General features: G+C 40.9%; 3 protein-coding genes and 1 non-coding gene across 4 annotated transcripts; 3 read left to right on the top strand and 1 right to left on the bottom strand.

The window, feature by feature from the left end:
* Positions 1-8,835: 8,835 nt before the first annotated feature.
* oprk1 (opioid receptor, kappa 1) lies at positions 8,836-13,442 on the top strand. The gene is made up of 4 exons (XM_034614511.1): positions 8,836-9,165; positions 9,268-9,614; positions 10,812-11,164; positions 12,337-13,442. The coding sequence occupies exons 2-4, from the start codon at positions 9,370-9,372 to the stop codon at positions 12,873-12,875; spliced, it is 1,137 nt and encodes a 378-aa protein (XP_034470402.1). The 5' UTR covers positions 8,836-9,165; positions 9,268-9,369; the 3' UTR covers positions 12,876-13,442.
* A 3,908-nt stretch (positions 13,443-17,350) lies between these two features.
* LOC117778715 (charged multivesicular body protein 5) lies at positions 17,351-20,809 on the top strand. The gene is made up of 8 exons (XM_034614470.1): positions 17,351-17,532; positions 17,728-17,832; positions 17,926-17,972; positions 18,545-18,638; positions 18,726-18,797; positions 19,298-19,406; positions 19,528-19,643; positions 20,067-20,809. Exons 1-8 carry the CDS (start codon positions 17,464-17,466, stop codon positions 20,115-20,117), a joined length of 663 nt encoding a protein of 220 aa, XP_034470361.1. The 5' UTR covers positions 17,351-17,463; the 3' UTR covers positions 20,118-20,809.
* Positions 20,810-22,238: 1,429 nt separating this feature from the next.
* On the bottom strand, positions 22,239-22,330 carry trnar-ucu. The gene is given in 2 exon segments: positions 22,239-22,274; positions 22,294-22,330. It is a non-coding gene; the product is annotated as a tRNA-Arg (tRNA).
* Positions 22,331-22,596: 266 nt separating this feature from the next.
* bag1 (BCL2 associated athanogene 1) lies at positions 22,597-26,073 on the top strand. Its single transcript, XM_034613880.1, has 7 exons — positions 22,597-22,731; positions 24,069-24,197; positions 24,294-24,376; positions 24,459-24,572; positions 24,664-24,771; positions 24,864-24,926; positions 25,022-26,073. The coding sequence occupies exons 1-7, from the start codon at positions 22,695-22,697 to the stop codon at positions 25,109-25,111; spliced, it is 624 nt and encodes a 207-aa protein (XP_034469771.1). The 5' UTR covers positions 22,597-22,694; the 3' UTR covers positions 25,112-26,073.
* The last annotated feature ends 49 nt before the right edge of the window (positions 26,074-26,122 follow it).

Here is a 26,122-nt window from a genome sequence, read left to right on the forward strand (position 1 = left end):
GTTGGTTGTGGTGAGGCTGGAGCTACTAGAAATCTCTCTTCCATGCAATTGTTTTGCTAATCAAAGGCATGTTTTTAATCATATTGTTAAAGGTTCATCAATGTAAATGTTTCCTTTAGTTTTCCAATGATAGCACTTTATAGACATAAGAAAACAACCCACAAATTAATCTTATAAATTATTCCTATACCTGTCTGGCTCTCCAGACCGCTTCCTCTTCATGTGAAGAGTTATCTTTGTTTGAAAGACAATAACACCTCCTATTCCCCTCAACATATCATATATAGTTCATAAAGATAAGGTAACATTGGAGCTATTCTTCATCCACAGTCGACACATACACGTGCAGGTTGTTTTCATGTCAACAAGCGGGATGTTTTGTAGGAAGCCTTGAGCTTTTCACTGTCCATCATTAAACGTGACTATGAGTTTCCTCTCAGTCATTTCACACTATTCACAGCTTCTCCCTGAGTGCGTGTCTATCAGAATTTCAATTGAATCTGAGGTGTGTGACCTTCCCCCCCGCCCTGCCCTTGACTGTTCGCAGTGCAGATGCTTTTCACAGCTCTGCCTTCACTGTTTCAGCTCATTGAGCACGAGCGCGCACACACACACACACACACACACACAAAAACTGCAACACATTATAACTACACAGCGACAGGAGACGACAGCTGTTAGAATGAGTTTCGACTCCTGTAATAGGAGGTGTTGACTGAGACTGGAGTTTTGAATGTAACTATAAGAAACTGCTCAAGGCATTTTGTTTTCGTACCATCTCTCCCAAATTTATTTACAGTTTTTCCATTTTTCCCTGTAATGAATCCCTGTAGAACAAAAACAGCTCCACACTGTAACAAATTTCTGTAGTTTCTACAGTAAAATTTTACAGTAACTTTTTGTTCTGTCGTTTTACGATGTTTACCTGTATATCGCAATGCATCATGGGACAAATATAATTACAGTAGCTAACAGCATTTTTCCACAGTAACACATTGTAAAATTACAGGCAAGTTGTATTCTGACTGTAGATGGTGCATGTTACAGTTAAATACTGTTGATATCGATTGCGTTGCACGAGGCGGTTTGAAAGACGACCTTGACATGAGAGCACGGGAGCAGAGGAGCAACAGCCGTGTCCAGCCACTACGTAATACGTAAGTTCAATGTTAATTCCCTACAAAATTAATATGGGCTTCAACTTTGTTGGGATGTCATTGTAATAACATTGTTGAGATCTTAATTGAACCAATGCTATTGTTTGCAGTTACTAAAGTGACAACTTACTAAAGTGAATGACTTAAAGTGAATCAATGGCATTTGAAATTGAAAAGCTAGTATGCAACCCTGCCAGGATGCTTTGTTATTAGAGGAGCAGTTAAGCTCAGTAACATCGCGCTAAAACTAGCATGCTAACGCTAGCGCGCTAAAGCTAGCATGCTAGCGCGCTAGCTGGGTGAAATGGGATTGGGCCTAAATTGAACAGTCAGTGACTGCAGTTTCCCATTATAGTAGCTAAGTCGTGTTTTGAACATAGAGACATTTGGCATTCATCTTGTCTACTTTATTGTTGGGGGGGGGGGGGGGGGCAGTTGGCTGTGGAACCTACTGATCTGGGTATTCACAGTCTAACAGAGGTAGTCCAGGGCTCAAACTACATGTGTGTTAAGCAAGAAGATCTCCTTGATTATTGTCCATTAATGTGTACAAGCTGAATGGCACATCAGTGATTATATTTCACCACTCCCTCCCAGATATATACTGACATGTTAGTACTGGGGGAGGACATCAGACAAGCTGTGTTGGTAGTATTACCCAGCCTACCAGAGGACAAACTACAGTCCCAAGCATTGGAGTGGCATCCAGATCTGACCTGCAGTTCATCAAAGAGGAGGATCTCCCTGCCAACATCACACCTATCCAGTGTCGAGGCTTCTCAGCGCTTGGCAAACCGAAGGTATGTCTTAGATTAATGTTTATAAAGCACTTAAAACAGAAAAGCTCATTTCATAAAATTAAAAGCTGTATATTGTGATCCACTATGCATGTTAATTTGCTAATTTATGTAGGCTAATGAATGCACAACAAATTATTTTACTGAAGGTTTTGGTTTTCATTTTTTGTAGTAGGGATGACCTGCTGTTTTTTCCCGCAGATCACTGATCATCTGTGAGCCAAATCGGCTGATACACTGCAATACCGTTTTTTTGTTTTGTTTTAGCAGGTATAACTTTTCAGGAAATCAGGAAATCTCCAACCAGAGGACCTGCTGCCTGAGGTTATGTTGATGCAACTATATCACTGCTGGTCAGCTCATGCAATCTTGTGAAGTTTTGCTTTTCATATTAAATGGGCAAATGATTATCTTGTCTTGAACAACCTGATGGATTCGGCTCCCTCTTTTAAAGGAGCTGCCAGCGCAGATTTTTCATGAAGTTTCTTTTCCTGTGATTTCAGATGTTTCGTTGGAATCAATCCAACCAAAGGCACCAAGACGGCAAAGCTGGTCGGCCAAAGAAGTGGGAAGGTGCGTGAAAACAAGAACAACTCTGTCAGTCCTCACGTCTCTTCTCTCCTCAAGAGATTAATGGACTTTGAATGGTTTTGAGTGTAAGTCAAACATAAAGAATGAGGACTGTTCTCCTCCTCACTATGTGACTGGACATTGTTCTTCTCTTAACATTTTATTAGTATTTACATATTTTGCTGATATATTAAGATTTCCAAAACACTGAAAAAAGGTCATCTTTTTTAGCTAGTTAGCTAAAAGTTAAATTATACCAAAAATGATGTGACCTTCTTCTTAATACATTTCTACCTCAGGTCCTGGTTTCAGATTGGGCCTTTAAGCCGAGTATGTTGTCAGTTTTAATAATGTTTGACTATGTTGAAACTCTGGTCAATGTGAATTCCACTGGGTGGCCGGTGTCCAAAGATGTATAATTTACGTTTAAGAGCTTTTCTGAAAAAAAGGACACCATGTTCTTAAAACGATGTAAAACTGTATTGAGTGTCAATAAAAGTTTTATTTTGTTGCAGCTCTGGCTCCGTTTTTATTTAACAGGTGAAAAGACTTTAGTGCAATGTAGATGAATTTTGGATAAACATTATGCCTGGTCTCATTCAAAATACCTTACAGTATGCATAATTTGCAAAACTGCTAATGTAAAAAAATAAAAAATAACTAAAACAATTGTACAACATCATATTGTATTGTGAAGTATTAACAGCTATTTATTGGCAACTGTAGTTGCCAGGTAACTTCTGTAATCTGAATAGAATACAAGGTAATGTTGTAAACTAGATTACAAGTAATTGCGGTTTTCTGTAAAAAAAAAACAGAAATTGCTGTAATTTATATACAACAAAAAACTGTAAAACGTATACTGTAATATACTGTAATTCTTTTTACAGTACTTTATTGGCAACTTTTTTGCCAGGTATTTACTGTTAATTCTACAGTCAATTCTTTACAGTGCATCAATGACAACACTGGAGCCCTGGGTATAATTATACTTGTTTTGTTTTCTCAAGAATTTCACATCACGACTTCTCTTGACTTTATCTGTCAAACAGTCCCATGATTATTGAGTAAACGTCTGTTGACTGTCAGCTACAACAGACACATTATTAGAATAAACACTAATAGGGAATAAAACATTTAGTGATAGACATTAGAATGGCATGCAGTAGAGCTCACACCTCTGCCAAGATCCACAAATTATTCACTCCATGACAGTTTCAAAAATGCCTAAATCTTGCAGTGAAAAAGAAAGAACTCAAACATACATGGATAAGCCCTTTTCTCCGTATCCGTCCAAAACGGAATGGGTTTCGTTCTCGGTCTATTTCCCATTTTTGCACCAAGTTTCAGGCAAATCCGTTCAGTAGTTTTTGCGTAATCTTTGCTGACAAACTGAAAAATGGACATGGGTGAATACATGTGTTTACAGAGCGTGGTGACTTCCTGCTAGAGGCTGCAAGGGCTTAGGACATTACAAGTCAACTTGCATTGTGGGTAAAGTAGAGGCCAGAATGTCTTTAAGAAATACTATGAAAGATAATATCTTTTGTCTCTGCTGAATGGACTGTGACTCTAATCTCTGTGTTACTGTGTGAATTACTCACAACCACAGACCCACAATCAGGTCCTAATGCAGCATAATGGAGATATTACAGGTTCTTTTCATTCAGTTGCAGCTTTTAGTTTGCAAATTATCACAGTGTCCCACTATCTAATAACCAGACCTTAATAAAAAGGCATTATCAAAAACTGTTTCAACACAAAGTGTCCGTACAAACAGTTCAGTTCCATTTTGGTTATTTAAAAAAAACGTGTATATTTAATGGGCTGATACTTATGCGTGTGTACCATTGGGTGCAGGTCCAGACTCTCTGGCCTTGGAGATATGCACTTTACTGAGTGCTCCTCTCGTTAGTATTTACAACAGCTCCAGTCTGCTCCACTCGCTCGGCTCACATGGCGAGGCTGGCAGCAGGATACCCAGGAGCAATCAGCTGCCAGATGCCCTCAGTGCTGAAGTGAAACTCCACGAGACAGGTTTCTGATTTGTTCTTTAACTCTCGAGGTCCTCGGTCAGACTGAGAACGTCCAACCTGAGGTAAACTTCAGTCAAACACACCATCAGTCCTCTGAGCTTTAAAGAGATTCACCCCTACAGTCACCTTTCAAATGACCCCTCTGTCCTCGCAAACTCCGATGAGCTCGTCCCTCGTGCTCTGACCCCTGAAAGGTCTGGAGAGCCGGGACCAGGCTGGGACGTACAGAGTCAATATTTATGTAGAGAGTCGCTGCCTCTGGCTGCAGCTGCTCGGCCCTGCTCTCCTCTCTGAGCGCTTATTTACAGTGGCCGATGCTCTGAGCTCCCCGTGCACGCTCACCTGCAACATACCCCATGAACTCTTGCACTCTGAAGCAGATGGATTTTCTTCCCCACTGCCCTTTTTATCATGCTACCCACATTTGTTGTTCACGGTCAAGGCAGCGGTTGAAACTGTTTTATAGATGAAACTCCCCGAGGTGATGTCTGCTTCATTTTGTGTCCCAACTTTTCAATCAAGTTTTGTTCCCTCTCTCTCTCTCTCTCTCTCTCTCTCTCTCTCTCTCTCTCTCTCTCAGATGGATGTTTTGTGTCTGGATATTTAATAAACATTCAGATGGTTTGACTTCTGCTCTCAAACTGTTCATGTTCCACATCTTCGTCTGCTCGGCCTGGCAGACTTTTAATGAGCTCCCTCAGAGAGGCGTATCGTTGCCCCTGCTCCGTCGCACAAATCCACTTTAGCTGCTCGCAACCTTGGCCAGAGATGGTCCGTTCCCATAGTGACGATCAAAACAAGATTCTGCCGGCAGCCACGCAGCGTGAGGCTCGATTTAAGGCTGCATCTAAGGAAAATCACAACTAGCCCCTGCAGAGAGTTTACATCTCGCTCTCATCATATTATGTGTGACATTACGCTGTGGATACGTCCCGTGTCTCGTGTGGTGAAATGAACTGTCTGCCGCATGGACACTGGGATTATCCAGAGGTTTTCACAGCCCGACTTCCTGTCGCTTGTGACCGAGTGCAGGTGCTCAGTAATCATCCTCCTGTTGGTCTGGGTGCACTCACACGTCGATAGAAGGAGGCTGCACTGAATCCTTGCAAACGACTTTGCTGTTGAGTGATCTGTTGAAACACAAACAGTGAAATCTGGTTTTAAAGTCTATCTTGTTTTACTGGGTCATAATGGATATTTTGAATGCAGGGACCCAGAGGGTGAGACACAAAAGAGTGAGGAAGACACTCATTTACTTTTGTCTCTGCTGCGGCTGTGGCTCGGAGGGTGGGTCGTTATCTCGTTTCACTCTGCGGGTCGATCCCAGTCCTCCCCATTACACATGCACAAATATTCTGAAAATAAATAATATAATGCAAAGTATTTTAATATCTTGTTTCAAGACCAAGTCGACCCCAAGTTCCCTCAAATTGTCACATTAAAGTTTCACTGTTAAATGAAAGCTCCAACACATCATGTCAACTAAATGACGTCCAAAGAATAGATTTATTATTATTATTGTTATTATTATTATTATTTCTTGAATTCTTTCAATTTCAGTTCCAGTTTCAGTTTAAACCAATAAAGGGAAAAGTGACAATTCCATGTGTCATAATCCCGTGCAGGCAAACACTGCATGTAAACAAGTATTAACATAATCCAACACATGTACAGTCGGGTGAAGATGTCAAACAGTAATGAACAACTGGGAGAAAAGTGTTCAGAGGTCGCGTGTGTTCTGTGCACTTATTAAGAAGTTCAGTGTTGACAGCATGAGCCTCCTCTGATTGGTTCTATGCACAACGTGTTCTGCGATTTCAACAATTCACTTCACTCAAATGTCAGCACGGCCACTAAGAGCAAATGTTCTCTGACATCATATGGACAGGCGTGACCCAAAAGCAGAGAACAGTTTGTTCCAAGGTGTCGTCCACGAGGCAGAAACACGGCGTCGGGGCCAAATTGCAGCTGAGTTCTTCGAGGGGGACGATAGAACACACGCCGATCACATTTTTCTCAAACCAAGTCATTTTCATCTGGAGCAGAATCAGGCCGAGCTGAGGAGACGACACCATCTGGATACTTGTGTATGAAGGTGATGATCTCTGCGAGGCAGCATCTGCATACAAAGCTATTCTTACAGAAAATGAATTGTGTGAGAGCTCTTCAGGTGTTTGTGACGCCTCTGCTGTTGTGTCCATATGGAAACACCTGTGGAGATATGAGGCCGTTTTATTCACGTGTTGGAATCTGAATACAGGACAAGGCCAGATACGGATATGAATATTCTAATCCTCCGAGTGCTTTAGCTGAGAATATTCATGTTTTCTCATGTTGGAAGGTTTTTTCTATTAAGGGATTATTGAATTGCCTTTGAATAAAAGGGAAATAACTGATGTTGCAGTAAACTGACTGGAATCAGCTGAGAGTATTATCAAAGTAAATGTAGATATACTGTAAAAGAAAATCGGATTTTACAGATTATTACAGGTTATACTGTCAAATATCTATTATCTTTTTTTAACAATTTGAATTTCTATGTTTTTACGGCAAGAGGACAAACCTAATTTGTTAAATAATCTCATAGGATCATGTGATGAATGTGTTTTATTTATTTGTCCAGTTGTTCCATCCTTAGTGAAGCAGCTGCAAACCTGCCTCAACAAGACGTCTTAAATACTTCTCATCTGCTCCTTCTGACCATGTGGGCGGTTTTCAAATTGGAGTGAGACACATCGTAATTAGTCTGTAATCGACTGGCGAGGCTCAATCTAAAAACCTGGCGTTGGCATCATCACTTGGGAAAACTGAGTGAAAAGCTGAGTATGAAATCACCTACTCAGTAATTTTGAATACCTGCCTTCATCATGAAACCATTGACTGATGTATTTTATTAAACACACAGCATCTCATGATGGCAAAAGACAAACGTGGATTTATTATTTTTGACCACTGGAGGTTACATAACAAACATTTCCTCTCCTCCTCTGGAACTCAAATAAAAGGACCTGTTTCGAGTGCCAGAGGAGCAGCAGCAGATCCTATCTGTGGGCAAACAATCCTTTGGCACCATGTCATTACCATTAAAGGTAAATACTGTCACCGTGTGTTTTCTTTTCCTCCACCGGAGCTCTCGTGTGACGAGAGGGACGCCATTCACTCTTGATCCGCCGCCAGTCCAAGGTTCAAGTGGCACCTCAGTAAAAGTTGCATCAAATATTTGCACTGACAAACACAGTCGCACTCTGTCTCCAAAAGTGGAGCCGGCACAGACCTGAACAATAGAACCACACCGACAGAGAGACTTTGTCACTTAAGCAACATCTGGCCTTGATGGGTCTCTAAGCAACGAGAGTTCTTGCATAAAGGAGGGAAGGGAAACAGCACCTGCTTCATTATGAGCTGGAGTCTCTGTCTTATCTGCTGAGGGAGAAGAAATGGGAACTGGGGGGGGTTTATTTTAAAGCTCATCTGTGTGATGATACATTTGGTCTTTGCCGTGGGGATCATTTCTCGATCCATGTTTCAAATGTGGAGCCAAAGTATTGAATCAATAATTCAGATAGATAGATAGATAGATAAGGAAAGGAGGAAAGTAGTAATGGATAGATAGATAGATAGATAGATAGATAGATAGATAGATAGATAGATAGATAGATAAGGAAAGTACGAAAGGAGTGATGGATGGATCAATGGAGGGAGGGAGGGATGGATGGATAGATAGAGGATGTGAAAGGACAAATCTCCTCTCCAGTAAAACCTATTCTGTCTATAATGGAGTGAAAACCTGCCAATGAGGTGATGAGTAGTTTTCTCATTAAGTCCATGTCTAAAAGTTGCCTCTTGACACCGGGACTCGTTTCTCCCTGCGCGGTTTAAGGCATCGCTGCAGGCTCGTACACGCACGGGTTCAATCATCCTGTGAAGGCTGCAGGTGAAGTGTCCTTCGCACTGGATGTCTCCTCGACCCCTGACCGGAGTCTGCATGTTTGCATTGCAGAGGTAGATCTGAAAGGAGTTGCTAGGGAACGTCTGATGACAGCACTGATGGGAATTTAAACATTTTTAAAAAGATGTGAACGTAAAGTTGAAGCAGACCTGGTTTTACTACAGGGAAACTTGGAAACTAACTCAAATAGTATACATATATAATAAGAAGATTTATTTAAATTTAGGAATGAGCCAGCCGGTGTCTGAATGGGAGATTTACGCGCGTGAGGGGGTCATTTCCTACGTTTTACCAGATTTTACGCACAACAACAGAAATACAACAACTCTGAACACAATGTTGAATGAAGACTGTGTGATGAATGTATGTGGCTGTGGTGTGGTGAGAGCTGCTCTGCTGGATACTCCTATGTGTTGTTGGCTCAGCCTCTGATGTCACTGAATGAGCAGACGGGCTTCGAGTGCGCACCTCCGGGTACGCAGCGGTGGCACAGGCAGCGGATGTTCTGCTCCTCCACACAACTGCCAAGAAACCTTTTGTTTCCGTCATATTCTCAACATCTGGATTTCAATCTGTCGCCGCGCCGCCCGAGACACACTCATCACCAGCCTTGTTTTAATTGAAGGAACTTTTTTGGGGGGGAAGAAGAAAAACAGGTAAGATGGAACATGAGACGTCCTTGAGCGCGCTGTCACTCACCGGAGCCATCGTTTATGCTGATGCACAGTTTTCTTAGTGTTTTTTTTTTTCCCCACCAGCAGTCGTGAGAAATCTTTGCTGACATCTGTGTAACCGGAGCGCGCAGTTTACACCCAGCAGCAGCAGCAGCAGCGGTCAGTCCGGTCCGTGCGTCCTGCGCCATGGAGAGCAGCGTGGTGCACATCTTCAAGGAGGAGCGGTGTCCCTCGGGCCAGCCGGAGGACTGCGTCCCGAACTTCACCTGGCAGTCCGGATCCCCGGACCTCTTCAACTACACCCCCAACGGCACATGGGACTCCGAGCCCGAGCCCCTGTCGCCCATCATCCCCATCATAGTGGCGGTGTACTCCGTGGTGTTTGTGGTGGGCTTGGTGGGCAACTGTCTGGTGATGTATGTCATCATTAGGTGAGTTTTTCCTTTCAAGCTCTGAAGCCACAGGAAAATCAGTGCGTATTCAATTTTAGTCGGTTGGATGGATTTGCTGTCGTGGATGTATTGAGTTGAGAATCACGTGAACCCAGGTGCCTGCGGGGCCATACATGGAAATGTGTGATGCAATATCATTGTTTGTGCCTCTCATGTGTTTCACCTGCATGTGCACAACATGTGTTTGGTTTTTCAATTATTTCTCACCTGCATTATTCTGAGGTTTCTTCACCGATGATGACAATGTCTTATTGTTACATCTATTCGATTTTTCTCTCTTGCATTTCAGGTTCTGTATAAAGCCTCGTTTCTTTGTAATTGTTGAATAAGAAATAAGCCATCCTCGAATTTGCTAGAGAAGATGGAAGAGAAAGAAGAATATAATTTCCTTGCTTTGGTCTAATTTACTCTAGTTTGTATTATACAGTGTTTGGGCTGCTGAGGTCAGGGGCGTTGCAACAGGGTAGGCAATTCAGGCAATTGCCAGCAGGGCCCCTGAGCTGAGAGGGGTGCCCCGAGGAATGGCTGATTATTTTAGTTTTCAGCATAGACTCTATGATGCATCTCCACTTCCTCCCAAAGTCCAGAAATGAAGCTAAAATATTCCGGATACATGTGCCACCATTTTGTGCATTTGGAGTCAGAATCTATTTAGCAGCAGTAGTGAGGTTCTGACAATACGCATGCTCGACCAATCACGAGTCAGTCTCAGCTGTCAATCATTACGTTTCACCTTGTTTTAAAGCATCAAATAACTAATTGAAACCAAACTCACTGGAAACATGACCACTTGAATGTATATCAGTGCAATAAGAACTTCCTAAAATGAAGGAGACTATATTTTAGAAAAATGTGTTTGACGTCTACTTTGACTTTTTAGTTTGGTCCATGTTCCAGCAACTAACAGGTGGCATTCGCTTTGGCTTCACTTTTGGGGGGCAGTAATGTCATCCATCTTTATATACAGTCTGTGGTCCACATAACGATTGTGTAGGGCACCCCACGTCCCTTTTTGCCCGGGGCCCTCAAAGTCCCTTGAGACACCCCTGGCTGAGGAGAGAACGCTGAGCAGACGACTTCTGCTTATTTGAAAACATTAATGGATTTAAACAAAGATAAGTCCGGGAAAAATCCATCAAACCCATTCTACCTCTTTGTTATCTCCTGCCACTGCAGATACACCAAAATGAAAACGGCCACCAACATCTACATCTTCAACCTGGCCGTGGCCGACGCCCTGGTCACCACCACCATGCCCTTCCAGAGCACCGATTACCTGCTCAGCTCCTGGCCCTTTGGCAAGGTGGCGTGCAAAGTCTTCATCTCCATCGATTACTACAACATGTTCACCAGCATCTTCACCCTGACCATGATGAGCGTGGACCGCTACGTGGCCGTGTGTCACCCGGTCAAGGCCCTGGACATCCGCACGCCCGTCAAGGCCAAGATCATCAACGTGGTCATCTGGATGCTGTCGTCTGCCGCCGGGATACCTGCCATGATACTGGGCAGCACTAAAACCAATAATGGTACCATGTCCTTGCATCTATTCACACTCTTACTCACCAGTACGGCTCCATTTTTTATGTTTCACAGCGGTTTACAAGTCTGAGTCATTCTCCTTGTATTTATCCAGGTGTTTCCATGTCTGTGTCTGCTATAGAGACAAAATACCTCCTATCAGCTGTAGAGGGAATCTTATCAAACCTAAAGCTCTGCATCCCGACAGCCGTGTCCTGAATCATACCAATTAGCTGCAGCCTCCTTCACACTCCATGAAGAGAAGGATCTATAGGTTTGATGAGAGTCTGGATCACAGCTACTTGACTGGATGAAGCTGCGACATACATAAAGGGTCGAACTCGACTGAAAATAGAACTTGGAGTATTTTTTCTGTCTCTTTTTCTTCTCAGCGCCGATCCATCAAATTGTCAATGTTCACAATTAGGCTCTTTTCAATAAAGCTTGTTACACTTTACGCAGAGCTATGGATCAGCTGATGAAACTCTGTGGTCTCTGCTGCATCGTTCGGTCCGTCAGTCCAACACTTCAAACTAACAGATTGATTTCCATGAATTAAGCTCAGATATTCATGGTTCTCAGAGGATGAATTTGAATGGTTCTAATATGAGGTTAACTGTTTTGGTTTTTGGAGAAATGTCTTGGCAAATGCTTTTTTTTTAAATGTATCTCAGACATTCATGTTCCCCTGAGGATAAATAATTATATATTTTAAGATCCCCTAGCTCCAGCTTCTGTTCAACGTTGTCAAGTTCTCTCATGGAAGCTGATCCTATAGGAAGTGCAGACGTCTAGTTTTCTCTCAGATAACTCGATTTACATTTTGCTGAATTATGGAATTATTATTACTCAATACAGTCAAAAATATATGACCTTTTCCAGCTTTAAATGAGATAAATGAAAACAAACACATAAAACATAGTCAAACTGGAAAAGTTAAACTTTGAGATAAGATTAATAATGTACTTTTCAAGTTTCAAGATGTAATTTCTTAGGATTAAACTGTACCTGCTAAACATCACCATGACAAAAATGATTATTGTGAGATTGTTAGTCTTCTGATGTTAGCATTTAGCATTTGTGAGATCTGCGAGCATGACTGTTGCATCTTCTTGTTTTTCTCCTTAAATAAAGATGCTGTTTTTAACTTCCTCTGACTATGTTTTCCTGCAACTAACAGGAACCACAGAATGTGCCCTACAGTTCCCCGAGCCCTACATCTACTGGGACACGCTAATGAAGATCTGCGTCTTCATCTTCGCCTTCGTGGCGCCTGTCATCATCATCTGCGTCTGCTACACGCTGATGGTCCTGCGGCTGAAGAGCGTGCGCCTCCTGTCGGGCTCGCGCGAGAAGGACCGCAACCTCCGCCGCATCACGCGCCTGGTGCTGGTGGTGGTAGCCGTCTTTGTGGTGTGCTGGACGCCCATCCACATCTTCATCCTGGTCAAGGCCCTGTCGTCCAACGTGCCCGAGACCACCGCCGTCATGGCCGCTTACTTCTTCTGCGTGGCGCTGGGCTACACCAACAGCAGCCTCAACCCCATCCTCTACGCCTTCCTCGATGAGAACTTTAAGAGGTGCTTCAGGGACTTTTGCTGCCCTGGGAAGCCGGGACACAGGGACTGCCAGGGGGTGAGCCGGGTGAGGAGCACCCTGCGGGACCACTCGTGTCCCACAGACCCTCACGGAGGTATGAGGCAGGCCAGGCCCGTATGACTAGCCATGGAAATGTCCTCCATGCGACAGGGCTGGGAGGACTCCAACGACCTGGGCTTGACTCAAATCACCACAAGCATCTAACGCAGAGGGCTAGTCTTTATTTCTTTATCCAGAGGGTTGGCTAGAGAGTCCAATGGCCTGTTCACGTAAAGGATGATATTGTGATAATCTGCAGCAGTGGCCACCGCTTTTGGAAAATCACTAATCCTTTAAAAAGATAATTAAAAGGATCACCAATGTTTGTAATGATTTACACCTTCTTTAGGAATCACTTGTTTGCCGCAGACAACAGAAAAGGTCGGGATGTAGGAAAGTTTTCAGATACCGACTCAGTCATTGTTGGTTTTGGTCTCTTTCTGGCGACATCTGCAAAGTGGAGATTCAGATCCTATGAGATCGCGACAGTCGTGAAAGTTTAAATAAGCCTCTGGAATCACAGCCCAGTTAGTTCTTAAATCACTGTATAAAGAATTTTACGACTTCTACAGAAATTGCAGCTTGATGTATATAAAAAACAAACAAAAAAAGCTGAAATCTAAACAAAGCATATTCTTCTTCATCTCATTGTTTATATCGATAATTTAAAAAAGACAAGACAAACCAAGTGTTTTACCGTGTGAATATTCACATTTCGCTATTCGTCCAATAGGCTTTAATTACTCAAGTGAATAATATAGTTCTCAAGTGCATAAAAAGATCAAGTGGAGTTTTATGCACAGGATGAAAAAAGTAAAATACGTTTTTTTCAGGCACAATCTTCAGCATCATTTTACACTATTTGTGTCTAATGTGAATTGTGATGTGATGTAAAGCTGTTGTGTAAATCTATAGCATCGCCTTTATCTTTGAGGAGTCGCCCCTTGGCGAGTAAACCCATGTAGGATATGTAATAACCTCTCAGGGATCATCCTCCGTAAATCACCCCGAGCAGATAATGAATCTTTTTATCTTGACGAGACGTCGAAACATCCACTGTTTTCTGTGCATGAAGCAGCGGTTATTACAGCCGACACTGCTCCTCGCCCTCCAACCATCTCTGCCACGAGGCTACGTCACATCCAGGAGATGCCGAGTGTTGCCCACAGTGATGTCGACCTGGCCGTGTTCTCACCTTGTCTGAAACCACTAGTACATGTGAAAACTGGGCCGAGGGCTCCAAGGCAACAAGATAACAACACACCGCTCATGAAAATAACATTTTTCTCTTAGTTCTCAGATTATTTTGATTTTTTATCCTATTGTAGAATCGACAGCCTGAAATGTGATATTAAGCAGTTAATTTAAATAGCAATGCGTGGGCTCCTCAGCTTTATGTGTTTGACAGCTCCTGCAGTGATGAGGAATAAATGAGTTCATTATTCTAACTAACAATCAGTGAATGAATCCAGATAAGGAACTTTTTCAGTTCTACTGGTTGGAGCCACTGTTTATTGCGCTGTAATTCACCTCCTGTGACAAGTAATTTGATTCAATGTTGTTATTGGAGCTTTTCATCAAATCCACCTTATCAAATTAAATCCATATCCTAACCATAAATATATAACCTGCCAAAATCTGAAAAAGCTGTCGTTTTAGCAGAAGATGTGTTTTTGTGCCTTATCCTTGGTGTCTTAACTCTGATAGCTTGCTCGCTCCGAAACGTCAGCAATCAACCACATCCATTTTCGTGATTATTATTTCTTTCCTTAAGAGTCTGAAAGTACTTGCTTGTGTAAACTTACTGCTGAAGGTTATTGTAGCACTATCTATTGCTATTGGTCTCACAGTGGACAGCCCACTGTTTGTTTCTTAATTATTCCTCAAATACTCTAACGACAAGATTTCATGCTTTGCCTCCACTGTTCACGAGCAGCTGAACTCAGCCCAGGTCCGAGCACCACGTGTGAATAATGTGCTGCTGCTTTGTAAACTCATTGTATCTGTTATACGCTGTATTTATATTTTTATGTATCTTATAGCTCTGAATGTCAGAAGTCACAATAAAGCTGGTGATCACGATAAATCACCAAAGAAAATGTGAGACTGACTCATTTCTCTTCCGTCCTTTGTTTAACACTCATCAACGCCCAAAGAGGAGAAAATATGGAATAGCATCACAAACCATGTTTCCATGGTGAGGGGGGTTTTGTGTTGGTGACCTTGTGGCGCAGTTTGCAGCCGCTGCATGTGTGAGGAGCTTCAGGTAAAGCTGCTGTAGCTGTGGCTCTGTATGGTTTTGGATTTTCCAGATCTATTATTGTTCAGGTGTGTGATGAGAACATTTTGATGATGGAGACACAGGTTGTTTTTAGAGGAGCAGTTCCCCCTGGAGACTTCCCTTTACTCTAGAGATCTGTGTGCAGTTTAATTACCTCTGCCAAGGAAATGATGTGTTCATCTGGTTTCTATATGAAAAAACTGCTCAACCAATTTTCATTTTGTTGAGAGCTGGAGCATTTCATATTTTTGTTGATTTTCCAGAGAATAATAATAATCTAGTTTCATGAGGGGGACTCCATTATATATTGAAAAATTTGATATATATATATATATATATATATAACATATTTGTGAAAAAGCAGAGTTGTAACTGGGAAACATTATGGCCCTGCTGGTATAGAATATGGTGGGTTGTCCTCGAAGATAATCCCACATGACATCCAGTATTTTTTCCAGTGCTGCAGTGGTGGGTGTGCAATGTTGTTTTTATTGTATTTATTATAAAGACGCACTGTGTTTTCTTCTGTGGTGCAAATTTGTCAGCAGCTCGTGGGAGATGCATCCTTCTTCACAGCAGCTGACAGGACTAATGGTGTTCAGAGATTCTCCGAGCTCTCAGGGGCAATTTAAATCAGTCTTTCTATGTGAGCACTGATGAACCCGTCAGCCATTATGGCCAAGATTACTGATTTTCTTCCCGCTCTCTGTCTTTGTCTGTCGAGAATGCATTTGTATCAGCAAGCCATTACATACAGGCAGTCCAATAAGGCTTTAATAGGCGTCATTGTTCAAAAGAGAAGCTGTCACAAGTACAGGTCACAGTTCAGGATGACAGTGATGTATTTATAGTTAGTGTATTAGTGTTATGTGCTTATAATTATTATTAGGCAATTAATCTGTGACACTTAAAAAAAAAAAAAAAGGAGGAGGCATGAGAAATTCCTTTGATTTGTGTTATTTTAGCTGTTCAATTATAGTATTGTTATAAATGTTGGTAAAAGATGTTGATGGGATATATAGACTTAAGTTAAATGCTTTAATGGCCCATTGATGCATTAATTAAAGAACAGGGAGATTTTTAACTATCCTTATACTATATTTATACTATACTTATATAAGTATTTGAACAGCATTCATTTTATTCACTTTTCAATCTTTTTAAAATGTTTTCTGTTAAAGATCCATGCAGTTGTTTTTCTACACACTTCAAAGTCAAGAATTTGCAGGAAGAAACATAAATTCCCTTTATAAATTAAATCAGTTTATTTTTATCGACAGGATTTTCACTCGAAATGACATCCTAATTAGCTGTCACGACCCACCATGTTTAATTTGAGTGTAACAGAATAGAATATCAAAGTAGCACTTAGAATTTACATCTTAGAATTGGTGCCTTATTATATGTGTTGTCAAGTAATTTGTACCGATGGTGCTAAGTACAAGGACATTATATATTCAGCCAAGTTCACTCGTTTCTGAAGATGTAAACAGGGAAAGAAGTGATGCAGCTGTGGAAGAGTATAAGTGGTGCTGTAATAAATAATAAATGGATGACACATTAAGGTACTGTATATGAAAACAGTGGATGTTACGTATAACATAGTGCGTATGTGTATCTGTCATGTTGTTTTAACAAAATATAATAATTGCTCTTATTATTATAATTATAATAAAAGACACACAAGCAAGAATACATAAAAATAACATAAATTCACGTAAGAGAGTTATAATAGAATAGCTACACGAATATAAACATAAAAATTTAAGCAAGACCATCCATTACAATAGTAAAAATTTGGTAAAATCTGGGAATGCAATATGATAAAAGTAAGTGTTTAACTTTGATTTAAAGGAAGTTACTGCTGTGATTTGTAGATATACAGTGGATGTTGATGATGATGATTATAATTATAATTATAATTATTGCTATTACTATTATTGTTGTTATTGATGTTGTTGTTGTTGTTTCTGTTATAACCATAGACTGTATATTTAAAAAAAAGGTTATAACATGATAGATAAACTGTCCATCAGGGTGATGCATATGGGAACAGATGATATAACCAGTCTAAATTCATCTTCTTATATAAAGTCATTTATAGATTCGCTGTGTGTTTCTGCAGGTTCAACAAAGGCTGCAGCTGAGGAACGTTTCCACGGAGACAATGGTGTGTGACCACAGCTGCTGTTCCTCTGCTCGCCACACGGGGGCGGGAGTCCAAACACCCCAATTGGACGCGACTGTCTACGCCGACCAATGGGAGCCCTTCCCGTCGGGAACCGTTACTTCCGGGTGTCTTCTAATGGAGAAACACTGGAGCGTCTGGTTGTTTTCGTGTTTTTAAAAGATAAAGAAAAAGCTCGGGGTTGAATAAACGTGGGGAAAATGAACCGAATATTCGGACGCGGGACACCGAAGGCGCCTCCTCCCAACCTGTCGGACTGCATCGGCAATGTGAGTTCTGCTGTTTTGTTGTTTCTGGGTTTTTATGGGACCTGAACCGAGCGAGCATCGTTCACCTCCACACAAATAACGATCATTCAGTCCTCAGCCGTTCTCTTCTCTGTTTCCCTCCATCATTTTTTTTTTTATTAACACTGTGTTGAGGCAGGAAATCATTTCTCCTGTGATCCTCTGATCCTCTGTCAGGTGGATGCCAGGTCCGAGTCCATAGAGAAGAAGATTGGCAGACTAGACGCTGAGCTCCTCAAGTACAAGGATCAAATGAAGAAGATGAGAGATGGGCCCTCCAAGGTGACACACGAGGAATTATGAGAGACACGATATAATTATTGTTTTTCAATCATGGCAGAAAAGGACTTGAGTTTTATTCCTTTTTAAATCCAGAACATGGTGAAACAGAAGGCGTTGAGAGTGCTGAAGCAGAAGAGACAGTGAGTCCTTCACACACACTATTTAAGAGTCTAATCAATAACTACAGATGTGTATGTCAGGTACACAGTACAGATGTGCATCAAGATGCTTTGTTTTTTGAATATAAAATGCTCCATCACTTTATGTTGTTACAAATCTTTGATAACCAAACGTGGAAAAACATTTGTTATACAAACAAATTAACCATTATATTAGTATCAGATTTTAAATATATCGCGGTTATATTGATAGATGAATGTTCAAATTATTTTCTCAATTATGATACAATAAAGAAAATAAGGAAAGGCACCATTGCTCACGAGGAAAAAAATCCTGCCACAACTTCCTAGACTTCAAGTAAATGTAATCAGTTGTCTTGTTTTGTCCAAAACCCCCAAAATCATTTTGTTTTCTTTTAAGTCAAGAAAAGGCTGATTCTCTCTATTCAAGAAGGTGGAGCCAGTGATAGTTTGGCATAAGAAATGAATGAAATGATGACTCACTTATCAAAACTTTAGCCTATTCATTTTCTGTACATGTATGTATGTATGTATATATATTGTGACATTTTGAACCAATTGTTTTCCCACAGGTATGAAGGTCAAAGGGAGCAGCTGGCTCAGCAGTCTTTCAACATGGAGCAGGCAAACTACACAATCCAGACCCTGAAGGACACTAAAACTACAGTAAGAGCCACACGCTGTGATTGGTTGAGGGTCACTCTGATAAAACCAGCTGGTAACTAACGATCCTGTCATTGTTTCTGTTTGCAGGTGGAGGCCATGAAGATCGGTGCAAAGGAAATGAAGAGGGCTTACAAGGACGTCAAAGTTGACCAGATTGATGTAAGTTTGTCACATGTTAGTCTTTACAGTTACACACCAGTCATTATATTGATGGTTTAGGCCTCATCAGGAATCTAACAATCAAGTCATGTTTTCTCTGTTTGTACAAGCAGAAAGGTTTGTCAGTACGTATACAACAGTGAGAGGGCTTTGTTTCCATGTAATATTAGGATCACCACTATTAGATATTTAAGGTTTAAAGAAATAGCTTTTTTTGTAGAAGTTTTATGTAATAACATTTTCTTACACTTAAACTGTTTGCTACAGTTTGGAAAAGATAATGTAAAGTTTCCTTTGTCCCACTTCAGTCCAATGCGGTCTGATTTTAATAAAACATTATACAACACATTCTTACATGTGTCTGTTAGAAGGTGGTCTGTTAAATTATTATTTGTTCCTGGTGATGTGTAACTAACTCTTCAGTCAATCCCAAGTGAAAGTCTTAACTCCAGTCGTGAGTATCTGTTACTAAAAGTGATGACGTGTTTTTGGACTTCCAGGATTTACAGGATCAACTGGAGGACATGATGGAAGATGCCAACGAGGTCCAAGAGGCCCTGAGCCGCAACTACGGCACTCCAGAGATAGACGAAGAGGATCTGGAAGCAGGTAGGCCCGACTGCGTCTGACACATTGTCTTTGTATTTTCTTGAATACCTTCCCTCAGAGACACTTTATCACGAGCTTTGAAGTCTACATATCTACAGTGACTGTGTAACTGTGGTTTCAGAGCTGGACGCGCTGGGTGATGAGCTGCTGCTGGATGATGACAACTCCTACCTGGATGAGGCGTCGGCTGCTCCGTCGATCCCTGAGGGAATCCCCAGTGACAGCAAGACAAACAAGGTACGATTACTCGTCATAAAACAAAGATAAGGAGGTGATAAGAAATCCTGGATCCACCCCTTAAATCTCATTCGCACCAAAATGTGACGGGTTCTTTTCAGACTCAGGATCTATCCCTCCACCAAGTTTGGTGGAAATCTGTAGTTTTTGCGTAATCCTGCGGTAAAACAAACATCCAACAGACATGTGTGAAAACTTTACTACGTAAAATTCATTAATCTGTTTTAAACCTGTTTTTAATGTAAAGTAAGTGTTTGTACAGCAAAAGGCTTAAAATATAGAATATTAGTGTGGTTTCTTTAGTAGCTCTGACTGAATCTTTGCCCTGTCGAACAAGAACCAGTCAAATGTATAATAACACTTGAAATACAGAGATATATTTCGAGGTTTGTCGTTAATTGCGTTTTCTTCTTCTGTTTTCAGGACGGAGTGTTGGTGGATGAGTTCGGCCTCCCACAGATTCCTGCCACATAAACCAGGAGCGGCTTGAAACGACTGCACTTCACCTGAAAACACTTTTATATGTGGAGTAACACTAAATACAGTGGAAATCACTTATAGTGATCACGTTTGTCCCTGGGCAGAATGATCACTATAAGCGGTAGATTTCTATAACAGAATTGCGTAGCTTCTGTATGATAGTTCCGGAACTTGAGGGAAAGGTAACATTGCACTATTGCGTCTGTGTGCGCACCCACACACATACACACTGACTCTGCTGCTCCGCTGACAGAGCGGGTGAAAACTGTCCAAACATGTATGAAAAGACCCTAACTGAACACTGTAAGCATTTGTATAGGAACGATTCTGCCCCAGACCTTTTTGATCCATATAGATGGTTGATCACTATAAGCAGTTTCCACTGTACACACAAAAACCCATTTGACCTGAAACACTGCGATTTTGAAGTTGTTGGGTTTTGTGTTGTTACTACTACTGTGCTAGCATGTGGCCTTTTTTCAAAAACACATTCTTCTCCTTGTCTGCCCTTCAGCCTCCTGTCTAACACTTGACTTCTCATTCATCTGCAGTATTACCCTAGTGTTAATTTATTTTTAGTTCTGTGTGTTGTTTGTGGAAAAGATGATTCCCACTCATCTGTTTAAAATATCTTTAGGCTATCTGAAACATGCAAAATAAATTATGTGTTTTACAGCAACCTTGAATTATTGATTCATTGGTAATTATCTTATTATTGTTCTTTCTCTGTGGATTCTTATTTCTGTTGATTTAGCTCTACTTGCAGACCTTGACATTTACGCTGCTGGCCAAGAAAATGCAGAATCCAACACTTTCATTAGAAGGTGGACTTCTATCAACATTTTGTGATTAATTATTATTTGTAAAGGGTTACACAGGACCTGGCTCAAGGGCCCCAGGGTAAAGCGGAGGTGTAGGCTGCTATTGAGCCGCCCACACATACACATTTCCCCAACAAAGTTTTGCCCAGGCTGCAAGAAACCTAACTGGAGTACTTCTTTTCAAAACATTTACAATATTTAAGTTACAATTTTAAGTTTTAGAAGAATTTCAACTGCAATATAACTATGATCAAAGCATTAGTTAGACATTTTTGGAAACACGTCTTATTTGCTTTCTTTCTGAGAGTTAGATGATATAATTTATAACACTTCTGTCCATTTAATACGAGAGAACAGGGACAAGACACTTAGTTTAGCATAAAGACTGGGAACATGGACGCAGCCAGCCTGCCTCTGTCTAAAACTCTCACATTAAAGCAAAACATTTTGACCTTAAAATATCAGCTTCAAAATTGGTTTGAAGCTGATACACTGACGCGAAATAAAGAGAATGGAGCTATTTTTGTTTCCACTCCTCACCCTGAGTGGGTACAATCTCCTGTGAGAAGTGTGGAACTGACAGTGTCGAGTTTCAGAATCAGGCCCAGCGTGTTGAGGAGTAATGCTGAACTACAGATCAGTTAAAAAGACTTAGACGTCAGGAAGCCTTTGAAATATGAAGACTTCTAGACAGACTTTGGTGGATTTGTAACAGCTCTTCTGGTTCGGGAAGCCGGGGATCATGGGTAATATACACTACGGTGGCCGAGAGAGCCCAAAGCACTTTGAATTAAGAAAACAACTTCATCAATTTGACGACACATGCGCTGCAAAAAGTCTGTAGTTCAACACTTTGTGAAGTTATTGAAGTCTGCTACTCGTCAGTGGTGATGGAACTTCTCAAAGCGTTGAACTTCAGCCAGCTTCATCACTTTTTTTAGGTCCCCTGGAAACTTTTCTGGTGTTGTTTTCAAATTGATTAAAAGTTGTTTCCTTAATTTGCACGTTTTTTTCTATTTGCATGTGTTTTCTTAGTTTGCGGTGCGTTGGGTTCTCTCGACCACAGTATTCCACCGTCCAGTTTTCGGATCATTGAGTGGGACGACAAGGTCCAGTGAATCATCAGAGGTCTGCAGGGGGCGCTGTTGCTCAGTAGTGACTGTTACTATAACAAGTTACATTAGTTTAACGCGCAAATCTGACCGCAAAATATTTTGATCAAAGGTTGTGAAATGTGCTTTGAAGACTCCACAAGAACTTTAACTCTGATCGGTACGTCTTCATCTCAAAAGACCGACTCTGGTGGGACTCGAACCCACAACCTTTGAATCACTGCACAAGTGTTTGCCTAGAAGTCCAACGCGCTATCCATTGCGCCACAGAGCCAGGTGGCCATATGCGAAGGGCCCTGCGGTGAAACATTTTATTGTGAAGGGAAAAAAAACATTTAACGTCAACAATCTGAACGTGTCTCCAAATCCAAGTTTGACCACGTGATGAATCTATAAAATAAACAAAAGTATTTGTTTAGAAATATGTCTTGTCCTTTTTTTTTTTTTTACATCAACAAGTTCCCACAATCTGTTTAATACGCGTTTAATCTTTTTATTTGAAAGTTTGCATTAAAAAGAAATCAAAGCGCCAGGAGAACTGTTTCCGGTGTGCCGCCGGAAGTAGCCAGTGTCCAGCAGCAGCAGCATTTAGCTTTGTGGTTTCATCTTGATGTGTGCAAAGGACTCCAGGAAGAAAAATGTCACAGCCAACCATCACAGTCACTGTTGCAAACGGTAAATAATGGTTTTTAACACGTTAAACGACAAACGGTTGCGTGTTAGCAAGGAATTGAAATGTCGGTTTTCGAAAAAAGCACCGGTCGTGTAGCTAGGAACCGGATAGCTAGCGTACTGTAGCTAGCGTACTGTAGCTAGCATACTGTAGCTAACGTACTGAAGCTAACGTACTGTCGCTGTTACCTCACCGACTCAGTGGAAAAGATTGGATCCAGGGCTCGATATGGTCAAACACTATAAATGTTTTATAGACGATATCGACCACTATCACGATAAATGTCATGTTATTATGTGTCTTTAGGTGTGAGGACAGATCTGAGGTCTGTCAGTTTTGTGTTGTACCTACTCATTGTGTTTATATCGATCAAGGATGTCCGACGATTTAGCTGGAGATGTTCAGCCTGCCTCTAAAAACGAATTGAATTTTAAATACTCAACATAAAGAAAGTGGCTCAGTCCTGTTTCTTCCAGTTAAGAAACATTGCTCAAATATAAAAGTGTCTTATCCCTTCCAAGATCTGGAGAAAATCATTTGTGTTTTTGTTTCTTCTCGTCCTAATTATTGAAATTCGTTATTCACAACTTTCTCGGCTCCAACCACAGACTGTAAATAAGAAGGTCCATCAAAATGTAGTGGCCAGACTTTTAACTTACACATCACACTGGCCAGTCTTCATTGGTTACCGTGTAGAATTGATTTAAATATTCTTCAAATTACATATGAAACACTACATGGTCTGGCCCCTCATTATATTTCTGAATTATTGTGTCCCCTGCACACGCTGAGATCTTTATGGTCTACTGACCAAGACCTTCTGGACATCCCAAAATCCAGATTCAAAACTAAAGGTGACCGCGCATATTCGGCTCCCACCCTCTAGAACCATCTTCCCTTAGTTTAAATAAACATGCAAAGCCGTCTCATAAACATTTTAACCTATAAATGTTGAATATTTAGATGCCTTTCATTTTGATTTGGTTGTTTGGTTTACAGTTGACGATACATGTGATTGAAGATAATGCGGAAATATAATTGTATCTGCCTTTGGATTTAGTTAAATATTCAATATGGGATTTGTTTACTTGTTTAGCTTTGTAATAGTATTGTATTGACTGAATGATTTATATATATATAAAATAATTTGTAGAGCAGGTAACATTTGCTAAGTTACCTTTAGGCTCTTAAAATGAAATAAAGCATTGTTCACTGCTGTTGAATTAATGCATCTGAATAGTTCCACTTATAACCGAGTCATGCACTTTATTCCATGATGATATTATTTGCCACGTGTGAATAACAGTTTTTGTGTCTTTTCTTCCTCCTCATACTTCAGGATCAAATAAGCACAGCATCACATTAACTGTGCCTGACGATGGGAATGGTCCGACTGTCAAAGACTTGTCAGATGCTCTCGTTCAAACCACCGGAGTCCCAGCAGCCTCCCAGAAACTCATTTTCAAAGGTAGATTCGAGGTCTCTTCTGATTCTAAGCCAAACGAGCTTTAATATTCACATTATTTGTACGACCACTTTAACCTCGCCTTTTTCATTGTGGCAGGAAAATCGCTGAAAGACATGGAGGAGAGTTTATCCACCTATGGGATAAAAGAAGGCTGCAAGCTCATGATGATTGGAAAGCGGGTAAAGTGTTTACATTTGTTAAGTTTCTGATGGGTGACTAAATATGTGATCAAATAACAAACTCTCAATAATCTCCAAACAGAATAGTCCTGAGGAAGAAGCAGAACTGAAGAAGCTGAAGGACATTGAGAAATCTGTGGAACTAACGGCTAAAAAGCTGGAGAAAGTAGACGGGGAGTTAACTGGACTCAAGAATGTAAGTATTTATTTGTGGTTTTTAATTTGAATATTTTTCCTGCACTGCCCTTTTCTATTTATAAATGTCTCTCTGTTCCTATTTTATCCAGGGCTTCCTGGCCAAAGACCTGCAGGCAGAGGCTCTGGGGAAACTAGACAACAGAGTGAAAATAGCAACTGAGCAGTTCATGAAGATTCTGGAGCAGATCGATGCCATGGTACTCTATTGTGATTTAGGTGTTTATTCTTTCAGGGCATGTTTTATTAATGTGTCATTATAGCAAACCTAGACCTGCTTCTCTTCTAACAGAGCATCCCAGAAAACTTCAATGACTGCAAAATGAAGAAGAAGGGACTTATAAAGACAGTGCAGGTAAACCTTTTCATAATTTTTTATCAAAATGTGATTATAAATCAGTTTAGAATAATGAAATTGTTTTACTGAGTGTGATCGTTGTCTGTCGATAGGATTTCCTGGCCCAGTGTGACAAGATCGAGGCCTGTATATCAGATCACCTAACAAAGATCCAGTCGAAAAACCTTGCCCTGGCAGAGTAGTGCAACAAAGCCTCCCTCGTCTGCTATACGTTGCTCTGTGAGCAACTGCGACGTGTACAGAAAGCTTCGAGTGTGGAGCAGACCCTTGTTTATTTATTGTTGGTGTGAAGTGAAATCCCTCATCACAGACGGTCCCGGGAACAAAAGGAGGCTGGTTAACGACAGCGATACATTCTCTGGGGTAAAGACGGATATGAGGAGCTTTCTGAGATATTTTAACCACAGGCACTCAGAGGTGCTTTGAATTGTGGGAAATTAAATACTGTGGGTCCTTTTAATGCATCTAAAACTTGTCATCACTGCTCTGTACCTATTAAATTATCCATGATGTCAGAAAAATGAAAGATTCGCCAGAAAATGTGAAACAAGGAGAGATCATGATTTTTCTTTTTTTGTACAGCAGTTTGTAAACACATTAGCATACAACAGTATGTGGACGACCAAGTAAAATGAGACTCAGAATCCAAAATGATTTAGTTTTCTTTGGTCACAGCCTGCACTGTTCTTAGGAGGCCTTTCTGTACAATTTGGGAACTTGACTCCAGAGAATTTCTCCAACTTCAGACACAAGTTTTGGACATTTGCACCGTGTTCCAGGTAATACCAAAAGAGTTGGGTGGGTTCGACTACAGGGCTCCGTGCAGGCTGGTCGAGTTGTTTCCACTTTCTCTCTGCAGCAGGAGTTGCTGAATTTCTTTGTCATGTTAGTAAGATGAACAAAGAAAATAAGGTGTCGCCCAAGACCACAGTACACAGCACTGTCCACACACTTTTGGCCACATAGTGTATGTATTTGCTGTTCCATTACATCATGAGTCGGTACCAAACTAGCACCATTTGTTTATTGCAGTGAGTGTTCATGTGTGTGAACTGTGGAGTTTCATTTGCTCTAAACCATTTCAGAAGGACACAACGGTTTTCCTTTGTTTTAAAAAAAATAAAAACTTTTTGAAATATGAAAAGAGCATTGGTGTTTGATGTCGGAACCCAATTTAATCGACAGAATGCGAA

Source organism: Hippoglossus hippoglossus, chromosome 17 (genome assembly GCF_009819705.1).
Source record: "Hippoglossus hippoglossus isolate fHipHip1 chromosome 17, fHipHip1.pri, whole genome shotgun sequence".
NCBI classification, from domain to species: Eukaryota; Metazoa; Chordata; class Actinopteri; order Pleuronectiformes; family Pleuronectidae; genus Hippoglossus; species Hippoglossus hippoglossus.

Excerpts from the sequence above, each read along its gene's own strand:
- bag1 (XM_034613880.1), top strand. The coding sequence starts at position 22,695 with ATGTCACAGCCAACCATCACAGTCACTGTTGCAAACG. Across the intron at positions 22,732-24,068 it reads CACAGTCACTGTTGCAAACG|GATCAAATAAGCACAGCATC; the intron begins GTAAATAATGGT and ends CTCATACTTCAG. Across the intron at positions 24,198-24,293 it reads CCAGAAACTCATTTTCAAAG|GAAAATCGCTGAAAGACATG; the intron begins GTAGATTCGAGG and ends TCATTGTGGCAG.
- oprk1 (XM_034614511.1), top strand. The coding sequence starts at position 9,370 with ATGGAGAGCAGCGTGGTGCACATCTTCAAGGAGGAGCGGTGTCCCTCG. Across the intron at positions 9,615-10,811 it reads GTGATGTATGTCATCATTAG|ATACACCAAAATGAAAACGG; the intron begins GTGAGTTTTTCC and ends CTGCCACTGCAG. Across the intron at positions 11,165-12,336 it reads CAGCACTAAAACCAATAATG|GAACCACAGAATGTGCCCTA; the intron begins GTACCATGTCCT and ends TGCAACTAACAG.
- LOC117778715 (XM_034614470.1), top strand. The coding sequence starts at position 17,464 with ATGAACCGAATATTCGGACGCGGGACACCGAAGGCGCCTCCTCCCAAC. Across the intron at positions 18,798-19,297 it reads TCAAAGTTGACCAGATTGAT|GATTTACAGGATCAACTGGA; the intron begins GTAAGTTTGTCA and ends TTGGACTTCCAG. Across the intron at positions 19,644-20,066 it reads GTGACAGCAAGACAAACAAG|GACGGAGTGTTGGTGGATGA; the intron begins GTACGATTACTC and ends TTCTGTTTTCAG.